At 38.9% G+C, this 19,266-nt stretch overlaps 1 protein-coding gene across 1 annotated transcript in view; it reads right to left on the reverse strand.

Moving 5' to 3' along the window:
• Positions 1 to 345: 345 nt before the first annotated feature.
• Positions 346 to 19,266, reverse strand: part of LOC133623992 (uncharacterized) — a 42,357-nt gene continuing 23,436 nt past the window's right edge. Inside the window, exons 3-5 of the mRNA XM_072916118.1 lie at positions 14,854 to 15,807; positions 13,016 to 13,050; positions 346 to 1,417 (exon numbers count right to left, since the gene is read on the reverse strand). Of these exons, the coding sequence (XP_072772219.1) occupies positions 377 to 1,417; positions 13,016 to 13,050; positions 14,854 to 15,807 (2,030 nt within the window). The 3' untranslated portion in view covers positions 346 to 376. The remainder of the gene's footprint in view (positions 1,418 to 13,015; positions 13,051 to 14,853; positions 15,808 to 19,266) is intronic.

Below are 19,266 nucleotides of genomic sequence, written 5' to 3' on the forward strand. Positions count from 1 at the left end.
AAACCAATGAATTTGACAGCCCTACTATATGCACGCTACATGTTTATTGTAGCTACTGTTTCCTGTCACAGCAAATTGTTTATTTTCAAATATACAGTATGGAGACAATGTTGCATATTAATACATCAAACACTAATCTAAAATATATAATGTATAAATGGTAGAAGAATATTAACAATATTTGGTTATACACACAACAATGATGTCACACATGTTATATGTGCTGATGTTAGAAAGTTAACATTACAGTTTTAAGAGTTTATTTCCAATCCTGCAGCTTCATTTGCTTCTCAGCAGCACACTTATGTTTCTTACACTGGTACTTATGAGAGAATCTTTCTCAACACTTTCTCTCATGTGTGTATTCTCATGTGTACTACACAGTTTCGTGTACAGGAATATGTTTTTTACCAGCGTGTGTTCTCATGTGTGCTTTCAAATTTTGACTCTGTACAAAACCTTTACCGCAGACCGAACAGGTAAAAGGTTTTTCTCCGGTGTGCAATCTCATGTGTTTCTTCAAACACTGACTTTGTGTAAAACCTTTACCACAGATTGAACAGGTGAAGGGCTTTTCTCCGGTGTGTGTTCTCATGTGTACTTTCAAACACTGGCTTTGTATGAAATCTTTACCGCAGACTGAGCAAGAAAAAGGTTTTTCCCCAGTGTGCGTTCTCATGTGAACTTTTAAACACTGACTTTGTATATAACCTTTACCACAAATCGAGCAACAAAAGGGCTTTTCGCCAGTGTGTATTCTCGTGTGTTTTTTCAAATCACAACTTTGCGTGAACCCTTTACCACACACTGAACAGATAAAAGGTTTTTCTCCAGTATGCGTTCTCATGTGTTCTTTCAACACGTCTTTTCGCGCAAACCCTTTACTGCACTCTGAGCAGGTGAAAGGTTTTTCTCCAGTGTGTATTCTCATGTGTACTTTCAGATTATAATGCTGATTAAAGTTTTTGTCGCAGAGAGAACATGTGAAGTGTGTGTTGTCAGTGTGACATGTCTTATCATCTTTAGAGTCTTCATCATCAGTGTCAGGAGAGTGTGACGTTGTGTCCTCACTATCTGATAGTGGAGCTAAGAGCTTGTCTGCTTGTGATCCTCCACAGTGGTCTCCATCAGCTTCTGTTGTCATGTGTTGAGTTAAGCTGCTGCTTGGAGGCTCCGCCTCTCTCTTCTCCTCACTCTCACCTTTGACCTCATCACCTTCACTCTTCACAATGACACGGATCACATGGTCATCCTCCGGTCCTTCAAACTCCTCCTGACTGATGCCGTGTTCCTCATCTTCCTCTTTAATGTGAGGGAGCTGTGGCTCCTCCTCTTCCTCCTTAATGTGGGGGGCTTGCTCCTGCTCCATCCCGAAGCTCCACTTCTGCTGCTCAGGGAGAAGATGTTCTTCACAGACGTCTGTGGGGCAAAAGAAGAAAAACACATGCTTTAAAGGGGAACATTATCACAATTTCAGAATGGTTAAAACCATTAAAAATCAGTTCCCAGTGGCTTATTATATTTTTCAAAATTTTACCCATCACGCAATATCCCTAAAAAAAGCTTCAAAGTGCCTGATTTTAACCATCGTTATAAACACCCGTCCATTTTCCTGTGACGTCACATAGTGATGCCAACACAAACAAACGAAAAACGAACAACTATGAACTAGGTTTACAGCATATGAAATACATTTGGCAACAACATGCACTTTGAGAGTGCAGACAGCCCAATTTTCATCAATTAATATATTCTGTAGACATACCCTCATGTCAGCAGGCCAGGGAAGCTAGGATCGATATTCTTCTCTTGATCATCTTCGGTGGCATAAGGGACGGTGTGAGCCAAGACATCCAGGGGGTTTAGCTCGCTCGTCTGCCGGAACAAACTGCCGCCATTGCTTGCCGTGCTACCGAGGTCCTTTGTCCCTGAATTGCTCACACACTCCGGCAGATTCAATGGGGGTCTGGCGGCAGATTTCTTTGACTTTATCGTTGGAAATGCATCTGCTTTGAGTGTCGCAGGATATCCACACATTCTTGCCATCTCTGTCGTAGCATAGCTTTCGTCGGTAAAGTGTGCGGAACAAACGTCCAATTTCTTGACACTTTCGCATCTTTGGGCCACTGGTGCAACTTGAATCCGTCCCTGTTCGTGTTGTTACACCCTCCGACAACACACCGACGAGGCATGATGTCTCCAAGGTACGGAAAACAGTCGAAAAAACGGAAAATAACAGAGCTGATTTGACTCGGTGTTTGAGAAAATGGCGGATTGCTTCCCGATGTGACGCCACGTTGTGACGTCATCGCTCCGAGAGTGAATATTAGAAAGGCGTTTAATTCGCCAAAATTCACCCATTTACAGTTCGGAAATCGGTTAAAAAAATATATGGTCTTTTTTCTGCAACATCAAGGTATATATTGACGCTTACATAGGTCTGGTGATAATGTTCCCCTTTAAAAACATCCAGCTTTGCTCAGTCACATGAGGCATTCAGTACGTTTACATGACTTTATTGTCAAATAAAGTCATGTAAATGACAAACCAACTTATTGTATGAACTGGCTAAAAATCTTAGTGGGGGACAAACAAGTTGCCCTTTACTAGACATCGACCAATGTGTTTTTGTCAGGGCCAATACTGATTATTAGTAGTCTAGGAGGCCGATAAATAGAGATGTCCGATAATATCGAACTGCCGATATCCACAGAGTCCTTAAAGGGGAACATTATCACCAGACCTATGTAAGCATCAATATATACCTTGATGTTGCAGAAAAAAGACCATATTTTTTTTTAACCGATTTCCGAACTCTAAATGGGTGAATTTTGGCAAATTAAACGCCTTTCTAATATTCGATCTCGGAGCGATGACGTCACAACGTGGCGTCACATCGGGAAGCAATCCTCCATTTTCTCAAATCAGCTCTGTTATTTTCCGTTTTTTCGACTGTTTTCCGTACCTTGGAGACATCATGCCTCGTCGGTGTGTTGTCGGAGGGTGTAACAACACGAACAGGGACGGATTCAAGTTGCACCAGTGGCCCAAAGATGCGAAAGTGGCAAGAAATTGGACGTTTGTTCCGCACACTTTACCGACGAAAGCTATGCTACGACAGAGATGGCAAGAATGTGTGGATATCCTGCGACACTCAAAGCAGATGCATTTCCAACGATAAAGTCAAAGAAATCTGCCACCAGACCCCCATTGAATCTGCCGGAGTGTGTGAGCAATTCAGGGACAAAGGACTTCGGTAGCACGGCAAGCAATGGCGGCAGTTTGTTCCCGCAGACGAGCGAGCTAAACCCCCTGGATGTCTTGGCTCACACCGTCCCTTATGCCACCGAAGATGATCAAGAGAAGAATATCGACCCTACCTTCCCTGGCCTGCTGACATCAACTCCAAAACTGGACAGATCAGCTTTCAGGAAAAGAGAGCGGATGAGGGTATGTCTACAGAATATATTAATTGATGAAAATTGGGCTGTCTGCACTCTCAAAGTGCATGTTGTTGCCAAATGTATTTCATATGCTGTAAACCTAGTTCATAGTTGTTAGTTTCCTTTAATGCCAAACAAACACATACCAATCGTTGGTTAGAAGGCGATCGCCGAATTCGTCCTCGCTTTCTCCCGTGTCGCTGGCTGTCGTGTCGTTTTCGTCGGTTTCGCTTGCATACGGTTCAAACCGATATGGCTCAATAGCTTCAGTTTCTTCTTCAATTTTGTTTTCGCTACCTGCCTCCACACTACAACCATCCGTTTCAATACATGCGTAATCTGTTGAATCGCTTAAGCCGCTGAAATCCAAGTCTGAATCCGAGCTAATGTCGCTATAGCTTGCTGTTCTATCCGCCATGTTTGTTTGTATCGGCATCACTATGTGACGTCACAGGAAAATGGACGGGTGTATATAACGATGGTTAAAATCAGGCACTTTGAAGCTTTTTTTAGGGATATTGCGTGATGGGTAAAATTTTGAAAAAAACTTCGAAAAATAAAATAAGCCACTGGGAACTGATTTTTAATGGTTTTAACCCTTCTGAAATTGTGATAATGTTCCCCTTTAATTACTCAAGTAATTATTTTCACGACTACTTTTTACTTGAGTCATATTATTCAAAAGTGATGGTACTCTTACTTGACGACCATTTTTGGGTACTCCACCCACCTATGGTCAGTCAACAGCTGGACAAGGCTATAAGTCTTTTTTTGTTTTACATTATTTTTAAGAAACGTGGGACCAGTAGCGACATAATGTTTCATGCGGTCCTGATGTTGTGAATAAATTAGCAGCAAGGGATTTCACAAACAACTTTAATATGTTTGTCTAAGGCTGCGGGTCAGAGGAGCGTCCACAATTCCATTTCAAAATATGGGAAATCTTCTGGGGAAATTGATAAAAACAGGTGATTAAAAAAAATAAAAACATTTAAAAAAATGGCAGTGCTGTGCTGCAATGGTTAGCACACACCCCATCTCCAAACAACGCAATGCAATGAAGTCAATTTTTACCTTAAACATGACATCACCGTTTTACGTGAAGAAGCACATGTCAAATGTAAATAGCTAAATGAGAAGGCGCTTCATATCATTTTTTTATTCATCCCCTAACGTATTCCTGGCCACATCATGCTCTGTCACTGGTAAGAATATGGGGACAGATTTTGACTGATCTGGTGGTGAGCGTCATTAGTACATGTTTTGCAAAGCAGAAGGTCTTGGGTTCAAATCCCTATCGTAAATACCATTTTAGCAAGGTTTTTAAATGTATATTTTAATGACGTTCAAATGGTTTAATACGCTAAACTTAAGCACAGAATGCTGGACGACAGCAAAGACTTACTGTGGAGCAAAGACGGCGTCCACAAAGTACACCCGAACATGACATGACAATCAACAATGTCCCCAGAAAGATGGATAAAAACAACTGAAATATTCTTGATTGCTAAAACAAAGTAGATGGGGGGAATATCACTCAAAGTAAGACATGAAACTGCTCCAGGAAAATACCAAAAAAAGAGAAAAAGACACCAAAATAGGAGCGCAAGACAAGAACTAAAACACTACACACAGGAATACAGCAAAAAACTCCAAATAAGTCAGGGCGTGATGTGACAGGTGGTGACAGTACATCTACTTTGAGACAAGAGCTATAGTCATGCATGCTTGGTTATGCTTTAAAGTCATATCCAACAATTGTGACAACAACTTTTTACTGTCAACTGAGTTTAGTTTTTTAATGATTTCTGCTGGTTTCAACGCAAAACATGTGCCTTGGCTCAAAAAAGGTTGAAAAACACTGCTGTGGAGGATGTCAATCATCTGTGGAATGTGAGAGTGTACATGTGTTTTGGGAGGAGATCAGACATTGGCTTAGAAACAATGGTGTGGAGTTGTCCCCATTTGCAATAGAAAAGATCAAATTTGGCATATTTATAAATGACAATAACTTAGAAATGCTCATCAATATTATTATGCTTCAAGATACATTTTTTATACATCATTAACCTAGTGGTTAGAGTGTCCGCCCTGAGATGGGTAGGTTGTGAGTTCAAACCCCGACCGAGTCATACCAAAGACTATAAAAATGGGAGCCGTTACCTCCCTGCTTGGCACTCAGCATCAAGGGTTGGAATAGGGGGTTGAATCACCAAAAATGATTCCCGGGCGCGGCCACCGCTGCTGCTCACTGCTCCCCTCACCTCCCAGAGGGTGATCAAGGGTGATGGGTCAAATGCAGAGAATAATTTTGCCACACCTAGTGTGTGTGTGACTATCATTGTTACTTTAACTTTTTTTTTTTTAGATTTCTGAAAGTAAAACCTACATTTTCCCATTGGATTAATGCTTTTAAATTAAAAATAAAATCTTGGAAATTGATTAAAAGTACAAAAGCACTTCAATTGAAATCCTTGTTAAAACATTTCAAATAATTTAGATATCCCTTTTTGTCTTTTTTTCCTTTTCTTTATTTTTAGTATTATTACTCTCTGTATTTGTTTTTGATTTATTTTCTTGTTGTTGAAAATGCCTTAACCTTTGTCTGAATTTTCAAATGTATGTTTGTTGGTGAATAAAAAAAATAAATAAATATATATATTATATATATAACACCTGTACATAGTGTATATAACCCCCTCCCCCCATTTTTTGTATATATTGTTTTGCAAAGCACCTGACATGTATACTGGGAATATGTACATAATTAATCAATGTTTTAACATAATTTGTTTATATACATGTTACAGGTTATATATCTTTTATTATTGAATGCATCAAATTTTCACCCGAGGTGCTTTTAAATTAACAAAAAAATTAACAATAAAATCTTGGAATTTGATTAAAAGTACAAAAGCCCTTCAATTGATATCCTTGTTAAAACATTTAAAATGATTTAGATAGCCCTTTTCTTCTTTTTTATTTTGTCTTTATTTTATTTCATTTTTTTTTTAGTATTATTACTCTCTGTATTTGCTTTTGGTTTATTTTCTTGTTGTTGAAAATGCTTTAACCTTTGTCTGAATTTTCAAATGTTTGTTTGTTGGTCAATAAAAAACAACAAAATATTTAACACCTGTATGTAGTGTATATAACCCCCCCCCCCCCCCCCATTTTTGCAAATCACCTGACATGTATACTGGGAATATGTACATATATTTATCCATTTTTTAACATCATTTTTTATATACATGTTACAGGTTATATATCTTTTATTACTGAATGCATCAAATGTGATGAATATTTAATGCCATTTTTTCACCCGAGGTGCTTTTAAATTAACAATAAAATTAACAATAAAATCTTGGAATTTGATTAAAAATACAAAAGCCCTTCAATTGATATCCTTGTTAAAACATTTAAAAATATTTAGATAGCCCTTTTCGTCTTTTTTATTTTGTCTTTATTTTATTTCATATTTGTTTAGTATTATTACTCTCTGTATTTGCTTTTGGTTTGTTTTCTTGTTGTTGAAAATGCCTTAACCTTTGTCTGAATTTTCAAATGTTTGTTTGTTGGTCAATAAAAAACAACAAAATATTTAACACCTGTACGTAGTGTATATAACCCCCCCCCATTTTTTGTATATATTGTTTTGCAAATCACCTGACATGTATACTGGGAATATGTACATAATTAATCCATTTTTTAACATAATTTTTTATATACATGTTACAGGTTATATATCTTTTATTACTGAATGCATCAAATGTGATGAATATTTAATGCCATTTTTTCACCCGAGGTGCTTTTAAATTAACAATAAAATCTTGGAATTTTATTAAAAGTACAAAAGCCCTTCAATTGATATCCTCGTTAAACATTTACAATTATTTAGAAAGCCCTTTTTGTCTTTTGTTTTCATATTTTTTAGTATTATTACTCTAGTATTATTGCTTTATTTTCTTGTTGTTGAAAATGCCTTAACCTTTGTCTGAATTTTCAAATGTTTGTTTGTTGGTCAATAAAAAACAACAAATATTTAACACCTGTACATAGTGTATATACCCCCCATGTTTTGTATATATTGTTTTTCAAATCACCTGACATGTATACTGTGTATATGTACATAATGTATCCATTTTTTTAACATAATTTTTTACATACATGTTGCAGGTTATATATATTTTATTATTGAATGTATCAAATGTGATGAATATTCAATGAACCACAATGGAAATAAGCCTTTTGGCTTTTTGTGCCATCCATTTGCCTTTTTAAAGCATTACATGGATTCAATTCTTTAAGTTGTCAATAAACTTATCAATCAATCAATCAAAACCTCCACTCACTAAACTTATTCCAAGTGTTCTTTCATGTTCATAATCAAATATAAAAGTTTTGCTGGAGAAATTTCCCTTTGTACTCTGCTATCTTTTCGAACCCTACAAATATTTCTTCCACGGCCAGTTAGTTGCTGATTCACCAACACTTTCATCATTCCTATTTCACACTTTTCCCACACAATCTCAACATTTATACTCACATTTGGTCTCTTCTTAGCGATGTGTTTTGATCACTTCCGCGTCTCTTTGTTAGCAGCTAACAAGCTAAGCTAACTAGCAAGCTAAGCTAACTAGCAAGTTGAGCCTGAGAGGTCCCAACATTCGCTGAGACGAGTTGAGTTAATCCTGACATAAGAATTAAGCACGTTTAGTTTTTCATACCATGGACAAATAGGTACAAAAGGTAAAAATGAAGGAATAAATGCAGACTTAAAGACCGCACTGCTATGTTGCGTTTTACTGAAGACACAATCGCCCCACGCATGCGCAAGTTACGTCACTTCCTGCCCACTTTTTTTTTTTTAAATAGCTTTATTTGCATACTTCTTTTTCGTTTTTTTTTTGCTGTTGGCAAACCAACTTACGTTGCAATACTGCCACAATTTTAAGATGTACACATTATTGCCAAAAGTATTTGGCCACCTGCCTTGACTTACATATGAACTTGAAGTGCCATCCCATTCCTAACCCATAGGGTTCAATATGACCTTTTGCAGCTATTACAGCTTCAACTCTTCTGGGAAGGCTGTCCACAAGGTTGCGGAGTGTGTTTATAGGAATTTTCCACCATTCTTCCAAAAGCGCATTGGTGAGGTCACACACTGATGTTGGTCGAGAAGGTCTCCGTTCTAATTCATCCCCAAAGGTGTTCTATCGGGTTCAGGTCAGGACTCTGTGCAGGCCAGTCAAGTTCATCCACACCAGACTCTGTCATCCATGTCTTTATGGACCTTGCTTTGTGCAGTCATGTTGAAAGAGGAAGGGGCTCGCTCCAAACTGTTCCCACAAGGTTGGGAGCATGGAATTGTCCAAAATGTTTTGGTATCCTGGAGCATTCAAAGTTATTTTCACCGGAACTAAGGGGCCAAGCCCAACTCCTGAAAAACAACCCCACACCATAATTCCTCCTCCACCCTGCCTGTCCCCGGATCTCCGAGCTTGCCTTGCCCTCTTGGACTTCCGCACTCAACATATAATCACTACACATAGTCGCACACAAACGCATTTTGGATTAGCATAAACTTGCATAAACTCCAAGTGGGATTTATCTCCTCGTTTCCACCCACGAAAACACTGCCTGCACGCACCTGGCACCAGCACCTACGCTTTAAGCCCTGCTGCTTTAACCTCAAGATATGTACTCCTGTCAGCACTACTCAATGCTGAACATGCCGGCTGTGCTTCCCCCACCAAAACACACTGTGGCATTAACACACACGTAGCCTCAGACCAGCCACGAAACTCGCTTGCTTATTGGATAAAGGTCTTGGAACATACATATAACACAATCACAAAAACAATATTCATATTGCAAAAGAGGGTTACAAAGATATTTAATCATACTTGCCAACCTTGAGACCTCCGATTTCGGGAGGTGGGGGGCGGGGCGGGGCGTGGTTGGGGGCGTGGTTAAGAGGGGAGGAGTATATTTACAGCTAGAATTCACCAAGTCAAGTATTTCATATATATATATATATATATATATATATATATATATATATATATATATATATATATATATATATATATATATATATATATATATATATATATATATATATATATGTATATATATACACATATATACATATATATATATACAGTATATATATATATACAATAAATACTTGACTTTCAGTGAATTCTAGCAATAAATATATATTTATTTTATTTTATTTATATATATGTCTTAATAAGGTTATCCAAAAAATAGTGCTCGATACCGTAGTAGAGCGCAATATATGTATGTGTGGGAAAAAAATCACAAGACTACTTCATCTCTACAGGCCTGTTTCATGAGGGGTTCCCTCAATCATCAGGAGAGAAAATCTCCTGATGATTGAGGGAACCCCTCATGAAACAGGCCTGTAGAGATGAAGTAGTCTTGTGATTTTTTTCCCACACATACATATATATATATATATATATATATATATATATATATATATATATATATATATATATATATATATATATATATATATATATATATATAAATAAAAGAAATACTTGAATTTCAGTGTTCATTTATTTACACATATACGCACACACAACACTCATCTACTCATTGTTGAGTTAAGGGTTGAATTGTCCATCCTTGTTCTATTCTCTGTCACTATTTTTCTAACCATGCTGAACACCCTCTCTGATGATGCATTGCTGTGTGGCACGCACAAAAGTGCTTTCATCAAATGCACGAGATGGCAGTATTGTCCTGTTTAAGAGTCTCACAACATTGCTGTTTACGGCAGACGAACTGCTTTACGGTAGACGAAAACGTGACTGCTGTTGTTGTGTGTTGTTGCCGCGCTGGGAGGACGTTAGTGAAACTGCCTAACAATAAACCCACATAAGAAACCAAGAACTCGCCCTCCATCATTCTACAGTTATAACGTGATTGGGCAGGTACGCTGTTTATATTGTGGGAAAGCCTGAGTCCGCCTGAATTTTGGGAGGTTTTCGGGAGAGGCGCTGAATTTCGGGAGTCTCCCGGAAAATCCGGGAGGGTTGGCAAGTATGTATTTAATAGAATGGATTAACGGGATTCAACAAATCATAAAGTCACACATTTTAAAAGTAAATGATCTTGTATAAAACACAACTGCTCAAATGATGTATAAAGTCAATAATAATATGCTTCCAGAAGTGGTCCAGAAGATGTTTCAGATGTGAACCAGTAAATATGAACTAAGAGGGGTTAATGTGTACTCAAAAGCAAAAAGGTATGAACAAATGTAAAACCAATATGTCTATCCTATAAAGCAGGGGTGTCAAACCGACCGTATCAGGCCCGCAAACAGGTTTAATCCGGCCCGCAGAATCTGTTCCCTAAATATAAAAATATGCTGTATTTTCTAATGAAAGAAACTGCTGTTCTAAATGTGTCCACTGGATGTCGTAATAGCAACTCAAGTGTAACCCACGTCACACATGACAGTGTTTAAAGATGACGTGTCAGCTGACTTTAAGCGCCCTCCGGATTGGCCGCCGCTACTCCAATCAGCGCAGGTGCAAGAAGTCAGCTGCTCTAACAGATAAAATAACGAAATGGTAAGATGCAAAGTCAACTCGACTATCATCTTTTGAGTTAAAGTTCCATGCAGCGCATGCGATTGGTTAAATGCACGATGCGCACCCTGAACTCCATTGTAAACATGTGCGTTTCTACATTTGTTGTGTTTGTTCTATTTTATTTTCCATTCATCCATCCATTTTCTACCGCTTATTCCCTTCGGGGTTGCGGGGGGCGCTGGAGCCTATCTCAGCTACAATCGGGCGGAAGGCGGGGTACACCCTGGACAAGTCGCCACCTCATCGCAGGGCCAACACAGATAGACAGACAACATTCACACTCACATTCACACACTAGGGTTGGTTAAATGCACGATGCGCACCCTGAACTCCATTGTAAACATGTGCGTTTCTACATTTGTTGTGTTTGTTCTATTTTATTTTATGCTTAAATCTACTATGTTCACATTGGTTAAGTTTGTAGTCACGTGACCTTGATTTTGGCAATGGCGTCATTTTGATAATTGTTTTGCTTATATTATGATTGTAATATTTGGATGGATGGATGAATTTGTGGCAGTTGCAAATTTCACCAAGACTCAATTGCTTTTCCAAACATTTTTAATGGTGAACTGCCAACATGAGAGTCCCAAAAAGGAAGTGCTTAAAGTTTAAGGGTTTTGTAAAAACACCGAGACAAAGTCTAAGTTCATCGTGTTCTTCATGGTGTTTTTAAAACGGCACCACTTTTTTCCTCAGAATTTTCAACTAACTTGAAACATTTTGCCAAGAGGATTATTTGTAATCTGTACATTTTCAGAATGTGCTTGTTCTATTTTTGGTCAAAGTACGACGCGTCTTTAAGTTTTAATGCCATGATTTTACCACTCCGGCCTGCTTGGGAATATATTTTCCTCCATGCGGCCTCTGAGTTAAATGAGTTTGACACCCCTGATATAAAGGAATTCATACATGGAATCATTTACAGCTAGAAATGAAAATATGCAACACACTTCATACATTTGAAAACAATAGCTGGGATAGGCTCCAGCACCCCTGCGACCCCAAGGGGACAAGCGGTAGGAAATGGATGAATTATGAGTAAGTATATAACTGATTTATGAATATCTGTATACACATGTGTATTGTATTTTAGGTACAATTGGTTGTATTGCTCTTAATGAATAAAACAACTTTATAGATAGGCAACACAATTGTAAGGACAAACATTAGTACACAATGTTGTATATTAAGGCATGCACTTGATTGAAATAAAAGCACTAATCTCATATATAAATGGTAGAAACTGTTCTCACTTCACTTGTGTTTCTTACACTGGTACTTAGAAGATAATCTTTCACCACACACACTGCAACTCAACACTTAAAGGGGAACATTATCACCAGACCTATGTAAGCGTCAATATATACCTTGATGCATACTTGCCAACCTTGAGACCTCCGATTTCGGGAGGTGGGGGGTGGGGGGCGTAGTCGGGGTCGGGCGGGGGCGTGGTTGGGGGCGGGGCTAAGAGGGGAGGAGTATATTTACAGCTAGAATTCACCAAGTCAAGTATTTCATATATATATATATATATATATATATATATATATATATATATATACATATACATATATATATATATATATATAAGAAATACTTGACTTTCAGTGAATTCTAGCTATATATATATTTATTTTATTATATATATATATATATATACATATATATATATATATATATATAAGAAATACTTGACTTTCAGTGAATTCTAGCTATATATATATTTATTTTATTATATATATATATATATATATATATATATATATATATATATATATATATATATATATATATATATAAATAAAAGAAATACTTGAATTTCAGTGTTCATTTATTTACACATATAAACACACATAACACTCATCTACTCATTGTTGAGTTAAGGGTTGAATTGTCCATCCTTGTTCTATTCTCTGTCACTATTTTTCTAACCATGCTGAACACCGTTTTGCAGGTACCCATAAAGGCTTCGAGTACCACCAAAAAAACTGAATCTCTGAAGACAGTATAAAAATCTGTGTTAAAGGTGTACAAATACTGTTTGTATAATAAGCATGTTATTTTTTTTTACAAATGAGGGTTAAGAGTTCAGTACTAAAAAAAAAAAGAAAAGAATGTGGCTTAAGTACAGTTTTTTAATTGGGCTGCTGCATTTTTTGGTTGGGTTGTTTATTTATTTTGAGTAACTTCTATACATTTCTAAAAGGGGAGGAATGTAATAGTGATCTATGTTTGTCTGTTGCCATCTCCTGGTGAATGTTGGCTATAGCGTACTGGGGTTACTTTTTGGTTGGCCAACGATTTACGTGGTGTTGCGCATGGAGCTGGAGGGGGCGTGGCTTCCAGCTCCGCCTGAATTTCGGGAGATTTTCGGGAGAAAAATTGTCCCGGGAGGTTTTCGGGAGAGGCACTGAATTTCGGGAGTCTCCCGGAAAATCCGGGAGGGTTGGCAAGTATGCCTTGATGTTACAGAAAAAAGACCATATATTTTTTTAACCGATTTCCGAACTCTAAATGGGTGCATTTTGGCGAATGAAACGCCTTTCTATTATTCGCTCTCGGAGCGATGACGTCACAACGTGACGTCACATCGGGAAGCAATCCGCCATTTTCTCACTTTTGTCGGTGTGTTGTCGGAGGGTGTAACAACACGAACAGGGACGAATTCAAGTTGCACCAGTGGCCCAAAGATGCGAAAGTGGCAAGAAATTGGACGAAATTTGTTCCAAAATACGAGGCTGTGGGGAAAGCCGACGAAATGGTCAGTCGTTTGTTCCGCACACTTTACCGACGAAAGCTATGCTACGACAGAGATGGCAAGAATGTGTGGATATCCTGCGACACTCAAAGCAGATGCATTTCCAACGATAAAGTCAAAAAAATCTGCCGCCAGACCCCCATTGAATCTGCCGGAGTGTGTGAGCAATTCAGGGACAAAGGACCTCGGTAGCACGGCAAGCAATGGCGGCAGTTTGTTCCCGCAGACGAGCGAGCTAAACCCCCTGGATGTCTTGGCTCACACCGTCCCTTATGCCACCGAAGATGATCAAGAGAAGAATATCGACCCTAGCTTCCCTGGCCTGCTGACATCAACTCCAAAACTGGACAGATCAGCTTTCAGGAAAAGAGAGCGGATGAGGGTATGTCTACAGAATATATTAATTGATGAAAACTTTATTCATTACTCGCGGTTTGACGTAAATTATTATACACAAACTGTGTTTACCAATAATTTAGCTTAAAAACATTTATTTTTTTCAATCATTCGAGTACATTCAGGTAGTCTTGTGTAATGCAGTATTTTGTGTCTATTTAGGTATGGTTAAATATATAAAAATATATGTTCTTAGCGCGCCTGAAATGGGCTGTCTGCACTCTCAAAGTGCATGTTGTTGCCAAATATATTTCATATGCTGTAAACTTAGTTCATAGTTGTTAGTAATTATCTTATCAGACAGTGTTAAGCCGCTGAAATCCGAGTCTGAATCCGAGCTAATGTCGCTATACCTTGCTGTTTGTTTGTATTGGCATCACTGTGTGACGTCACAGGAAAATGGACGGGTGTATATAACGATGGTTAAAATCAGGCACTTTGAAGTTTTTTTTAGGGAAATTGCGTGATGGGTAAAATTTTGAAAAAAACTTCGAAAAATAAAATAAGCCACTGGGAACTGATTTTTAATGGTTTTAACCCTTCTGAAATTGTGATAATGTTCCCCTTTAATAACCAATGTGTGTTCGGTTACATAAGCTTCTGTAGCAGTTTTAACAGGAATATGGTTTTTCACCGGTGTGCGCTCTCAAGTGTACTTTCAAATGTTGACTTTGTACAAAACCCCTGTTGCAGAATGAACAGATAAAAGGTTTTTCTCCAGTGTGTATCCTCATGTGTATTTTCAATTGTTGGTTCCGACAGAATTTTTTACTACACACTGAGCATGTGAATGTTTTTCCCCCGGTGTGTGTTCTCACGTGTGCTACGAGCGCTGATCGGTCAGCAAAGTCTCTTTTGCAGCTCGAACAGGAATACGGTTTTTCGCCAGTGTGCGTTCTCGTGTGTACTTTCAAATCTTGATTTTGGACAAAACCTTTACCACAGACTGAACAAATAAAAGGTTTTTCACCAGTGTGTGTTCTCGTGTGTCTTATCAAAGTTCCCCTCCGAGAAAATGCTTTACTACAAACCGAGCACATGAATGTTTTTTCTCCGGTGTGTATTCTCATGTGTACTTTCAAATGGCAATGGTAATTAAACGTTTTGTCGCAGTGAGGACACGTCAGGTGTGTGTTGTCAGTGTGACATGTCTTATCATCTTTAGAGTCTTCATCATCAGTGTCAGGAGAGTGTGACGTTGTGTCCTCACTATCTGATAGTGGAGCTAAGAGCTTGTCTGCTTGTGATCCTCCACAGTGGTCTCCATCAGCTTCTGTTGACATGTGTTGAGTTGAGCTGCTGCTTGGAGGCTCCGCCTCTCTCTTCTCCTCACTTTCACCTTTGACCTCATCATCTTCACTCTTCACAGGGACACCAATCACTGGGAACTCCTCCAGTCCTTCAAGATGCTCTCCCTCCTGACTGATGCTGTGTTCCTCCTCTTCCATTTTAATGTGAGAGGTCTGTGGCGTCTCGTCTTCCTCTTTAACGCAGGAGGGCTGCGGCTCCACCTGCTCCATCCTGGAGCTCCACTCCTGTTTCTCAGGGAGAAGATGTTCTTCACGGACATCTGCAGGGCCCAAGAAGACAAACAAATGCTTTAGAAACGTCCAGCTTTGCTCAGTCACATTAGGGCATTCAGTACGTTCACACCAGTGACGTGCGGTGAGGTTGATGGCTGGTGAGGCACTGACTTCATCACAGTCAGATTTACAAACATATGAACCCTAAAGAGTATCTTATTCACCATTTGATTGGCAGCAGTTAACGGGTTATGTTTAAAAGCTCATACCAGCATTCTTCCCTGCTTGGCACTCAGCATCAAGGGTTGGAATTGGGGGTTAAATCACCAAAAATGATTCCCAGGCGCGGTGCCGCTGCTGCCCACTGCTCCCCACACCTCCCAGGGGGTGAACAAGGGGATGGGTCAAATGCAGAGGACAAATTTCATTACACCTAGTGTGTGTGTGACAATCATTGCTACTTTAACTTAACTTTAACTTTACACATACAAACTGTAGCACACAAAAAAGCACATTTAATAAAAAAAAACGTTATTATGGTCTTACCTTTACTTAGAAATTAAATCCATGCGCCGCAACTAAAGCCCTCACTTAAACTTTCCACGTGCAAGATTGAATCTATTTAAAAAAGTGTAACCGAGGGTTTATAAATGTCGCCTATACTGTATGAAACTACAAAATAACAAACACGGAGGCTCCAGTTTACACGAGGACCACTTTATTTACCTTCTTTCAAAAACCTCCGCAACGTGACATCACTTCCGCTCTTAGCGCCTTCAAAATAAGAGCTCAAGGCATATACTGTATAACAGCGCATAACAGGAACTTAACATCACAAAGAGGAAAGCCCATGAAAATAGGTTACAAAAGTTATTTAATAAGAAGCCAAAAAGTGCAAAAACAATAATGTTCGTGTTGGAGGAGTTGTGAATTAGGTACACCTGCAGTCTGCAGGTGTATCTAATGTTGTGTCCCTGCAGTCATTCACAACTCCTCCAACACCAACATTATTGTTTTTGCACTTTTTGGCTTCTTATGAAATAATTTTTTAAAATAGATTCAATCTTGCACGTGGAAAGTTTAAGTGTGGGCTTTAGTTGATATAACAATTCTACGGCGGGGGTGCAGGAGGCGAGCCTCACACAGTGCGTCTTTTGCAGCCGTTTTATGATCGCTCAGCACAAGAAATACTTTACACACATACAGTTGTTGACAAAATACACTGTACATTATATACCTCAGCTAACTAAACTATGGAATGTATAATATAGTTCATATAGCAATACAGTCTCACTGCACAGCAGGCCAGCAGTTAGCCGAGTCATTGCGCAATCCATGTTGAGGCACTGAGTGACGTGCCTCAACTGGCTGCTGTTCACCGCACCGTCTCTTCTCAGTATTTGAACGGCAAATGTGAAAATTCTGCGATTTCGAATAAAAATAATCTAAAACTGGTGAAGTTAAATGGAAAATAACTTTATATTATAATCACTGGATACATATAACAATTTAATTTTTTTTTTTCTTTTTACATTTTTTTTCTTTCCATGATGGCAGGGCCATGGTCCTCACCTGTCTCTAGTGACTGCACGTCACTGGTTCACATGTACTAAAGGAAACCAAGTTATTGTATGAACTGTCCCAAAATCTCCGTGGGGGGAAAAAAAGAGCAAGATGGGGCAGAGATTTTTACTGGGGATGGGCAATATGGCTTAAAATCGATATTGTGATAGATTTATATAGAACTAATAATAAAACCATTTTAAAATGGGTTACCAAGGCTCCTAATTTAGTTTTCGACATATGCAGTAACATATTACATAACTTCCTGTCATGATCTGTGGTCTGGATCATGTTTTTTGTTATTTTCTGTTAGTTTAAAGGCCTACTGAAATGCGATTTTCTTATTTAAACGGGGATAGCAGGTCCATTCTATGTGTCATACTTGATCATTTCGCGATATTGCCATATTTTTGCTGAAAGGATCTAGTAGAGAACATCGACGATAAAGTTCACAACTTTTGGTCGCTGATGAAAAAAGCCTTGCCTGTACCGGAAGCAGCAGACGATATGCGCGTGACGTCACAGGTTGTGGAGCTCCTCACATCCGCACATTGTTTACAATCATGGCCACCAGCAGCGAGAGCGATTCGGACCGAGAAAGCGACGATTTCCCCATTAATTTGAGCGAGGATGAAAGATTCGTGGATGAGGAAAGTGAGAGTGAAGGACTAGAGGGCAGTGGGAGCGATTCAGATAGGGAAGATGCTGTGAGAGGCGGGTGGGACCTGATATTCAGCTGGGAATGACTAAAACAGTAAATAAACACAAGACATATATATACTCTATTAGCCACAACACAACCAGGCTTATATTTAATATGCCACAAATTAATCCCGCATAACAAACACCTCCCCCCTCCCGTCCATATAACCCGCCAATACAACTCAAACACCTGCACAACACACTCAATCCCACAGCCCAAAGTGCAGTTCACCTCTCCAAAGTTCATACAGCACATATATTTCCCCAAAGTCCCCAAAGTTACGTACGTGACATGCACATAGCGGCACGCACGTACGGGCAAGCGATCAAATGTTTGGAAGCGTACTCACGGTACCGTGTCTGCGCATCCAACTCAAAGTCCTCCTGGTAAGAGTCTCTGTTGTCCCAGTTCTCCACAGGCCAATGGTAAAACTTGACTGTCATCTCCGGGAATGTAAACAATGAAACACCGGCTATGTTATCCGGCACAACAGTCAGGGGTTAGATTCTACGGCGGGGGTGCATTATCCAGCACAACACCTGCCGCAATACACCGCTTCCCACCTACAGCTTTCTTCTTTGCTGTCTCCATTGTTCATTGAACAAATTGCAAAAGATTCACCAACACAGATGTCCAGAATACTGTGGAATTTTGCGATGAAAACAGACGACTTAATAGCTGGCCACCATGCTGTCCCAAAATGTCCTCCACAATCTGCGACGTCACGCGCAGGCGTCATCATACCGAGACGTTTTCAGCAAGATATTTCGCGCAAAATTTAAAATTGCACTTTAGTAAGCTAACCCGGCCGTATTGGCATGTGTTGCAATGTTAAGATTTCATCATTGATATATAAACTATCAGACTGCGTGGTCGGTAGTAGTGGGTTTCAATAGGCCTTTAACAGTACATTAAAAAGCAGAAAATAATACAGTCATAATACAATTACGTAATATGTTTCTGCATATGTCAGCAGAAAAATTAGGAGCCTTTGTAACCTGTTTTGAAATAGTTATATTATCATTCATCATTTATTTATCAATATATTGTGATTTATATGGTTCTTGCAGGAGGCTGCAATAAATATTGCGATATATCATCCATCCCTACATCTTATATGGATCTTCTTCTGCCATTGGTGGCACTTTACCCACATAAAAATCCTTTAGGAGGATAAGTTCAATCAATCAATCTATCAATGTTTATTTATATAGCCCTAAATCACAAGTGTCTCAAAGGG

The sequence above is a fragment of the Nerophis lumbriciformis genome, linkage group LG26, assembly GCF_033978685.3.
Source record: "Nerophis lumbriciformis linkage group LG26, RoL_Nlum_v2.1, whole genome shotgun sequence".
NCBI lineage: Eukaryota > Metazoa > Chordata > Actinopteri > Syngnathiformes > Syngnathidae > Nerophis > Nerophis lumbriciformis.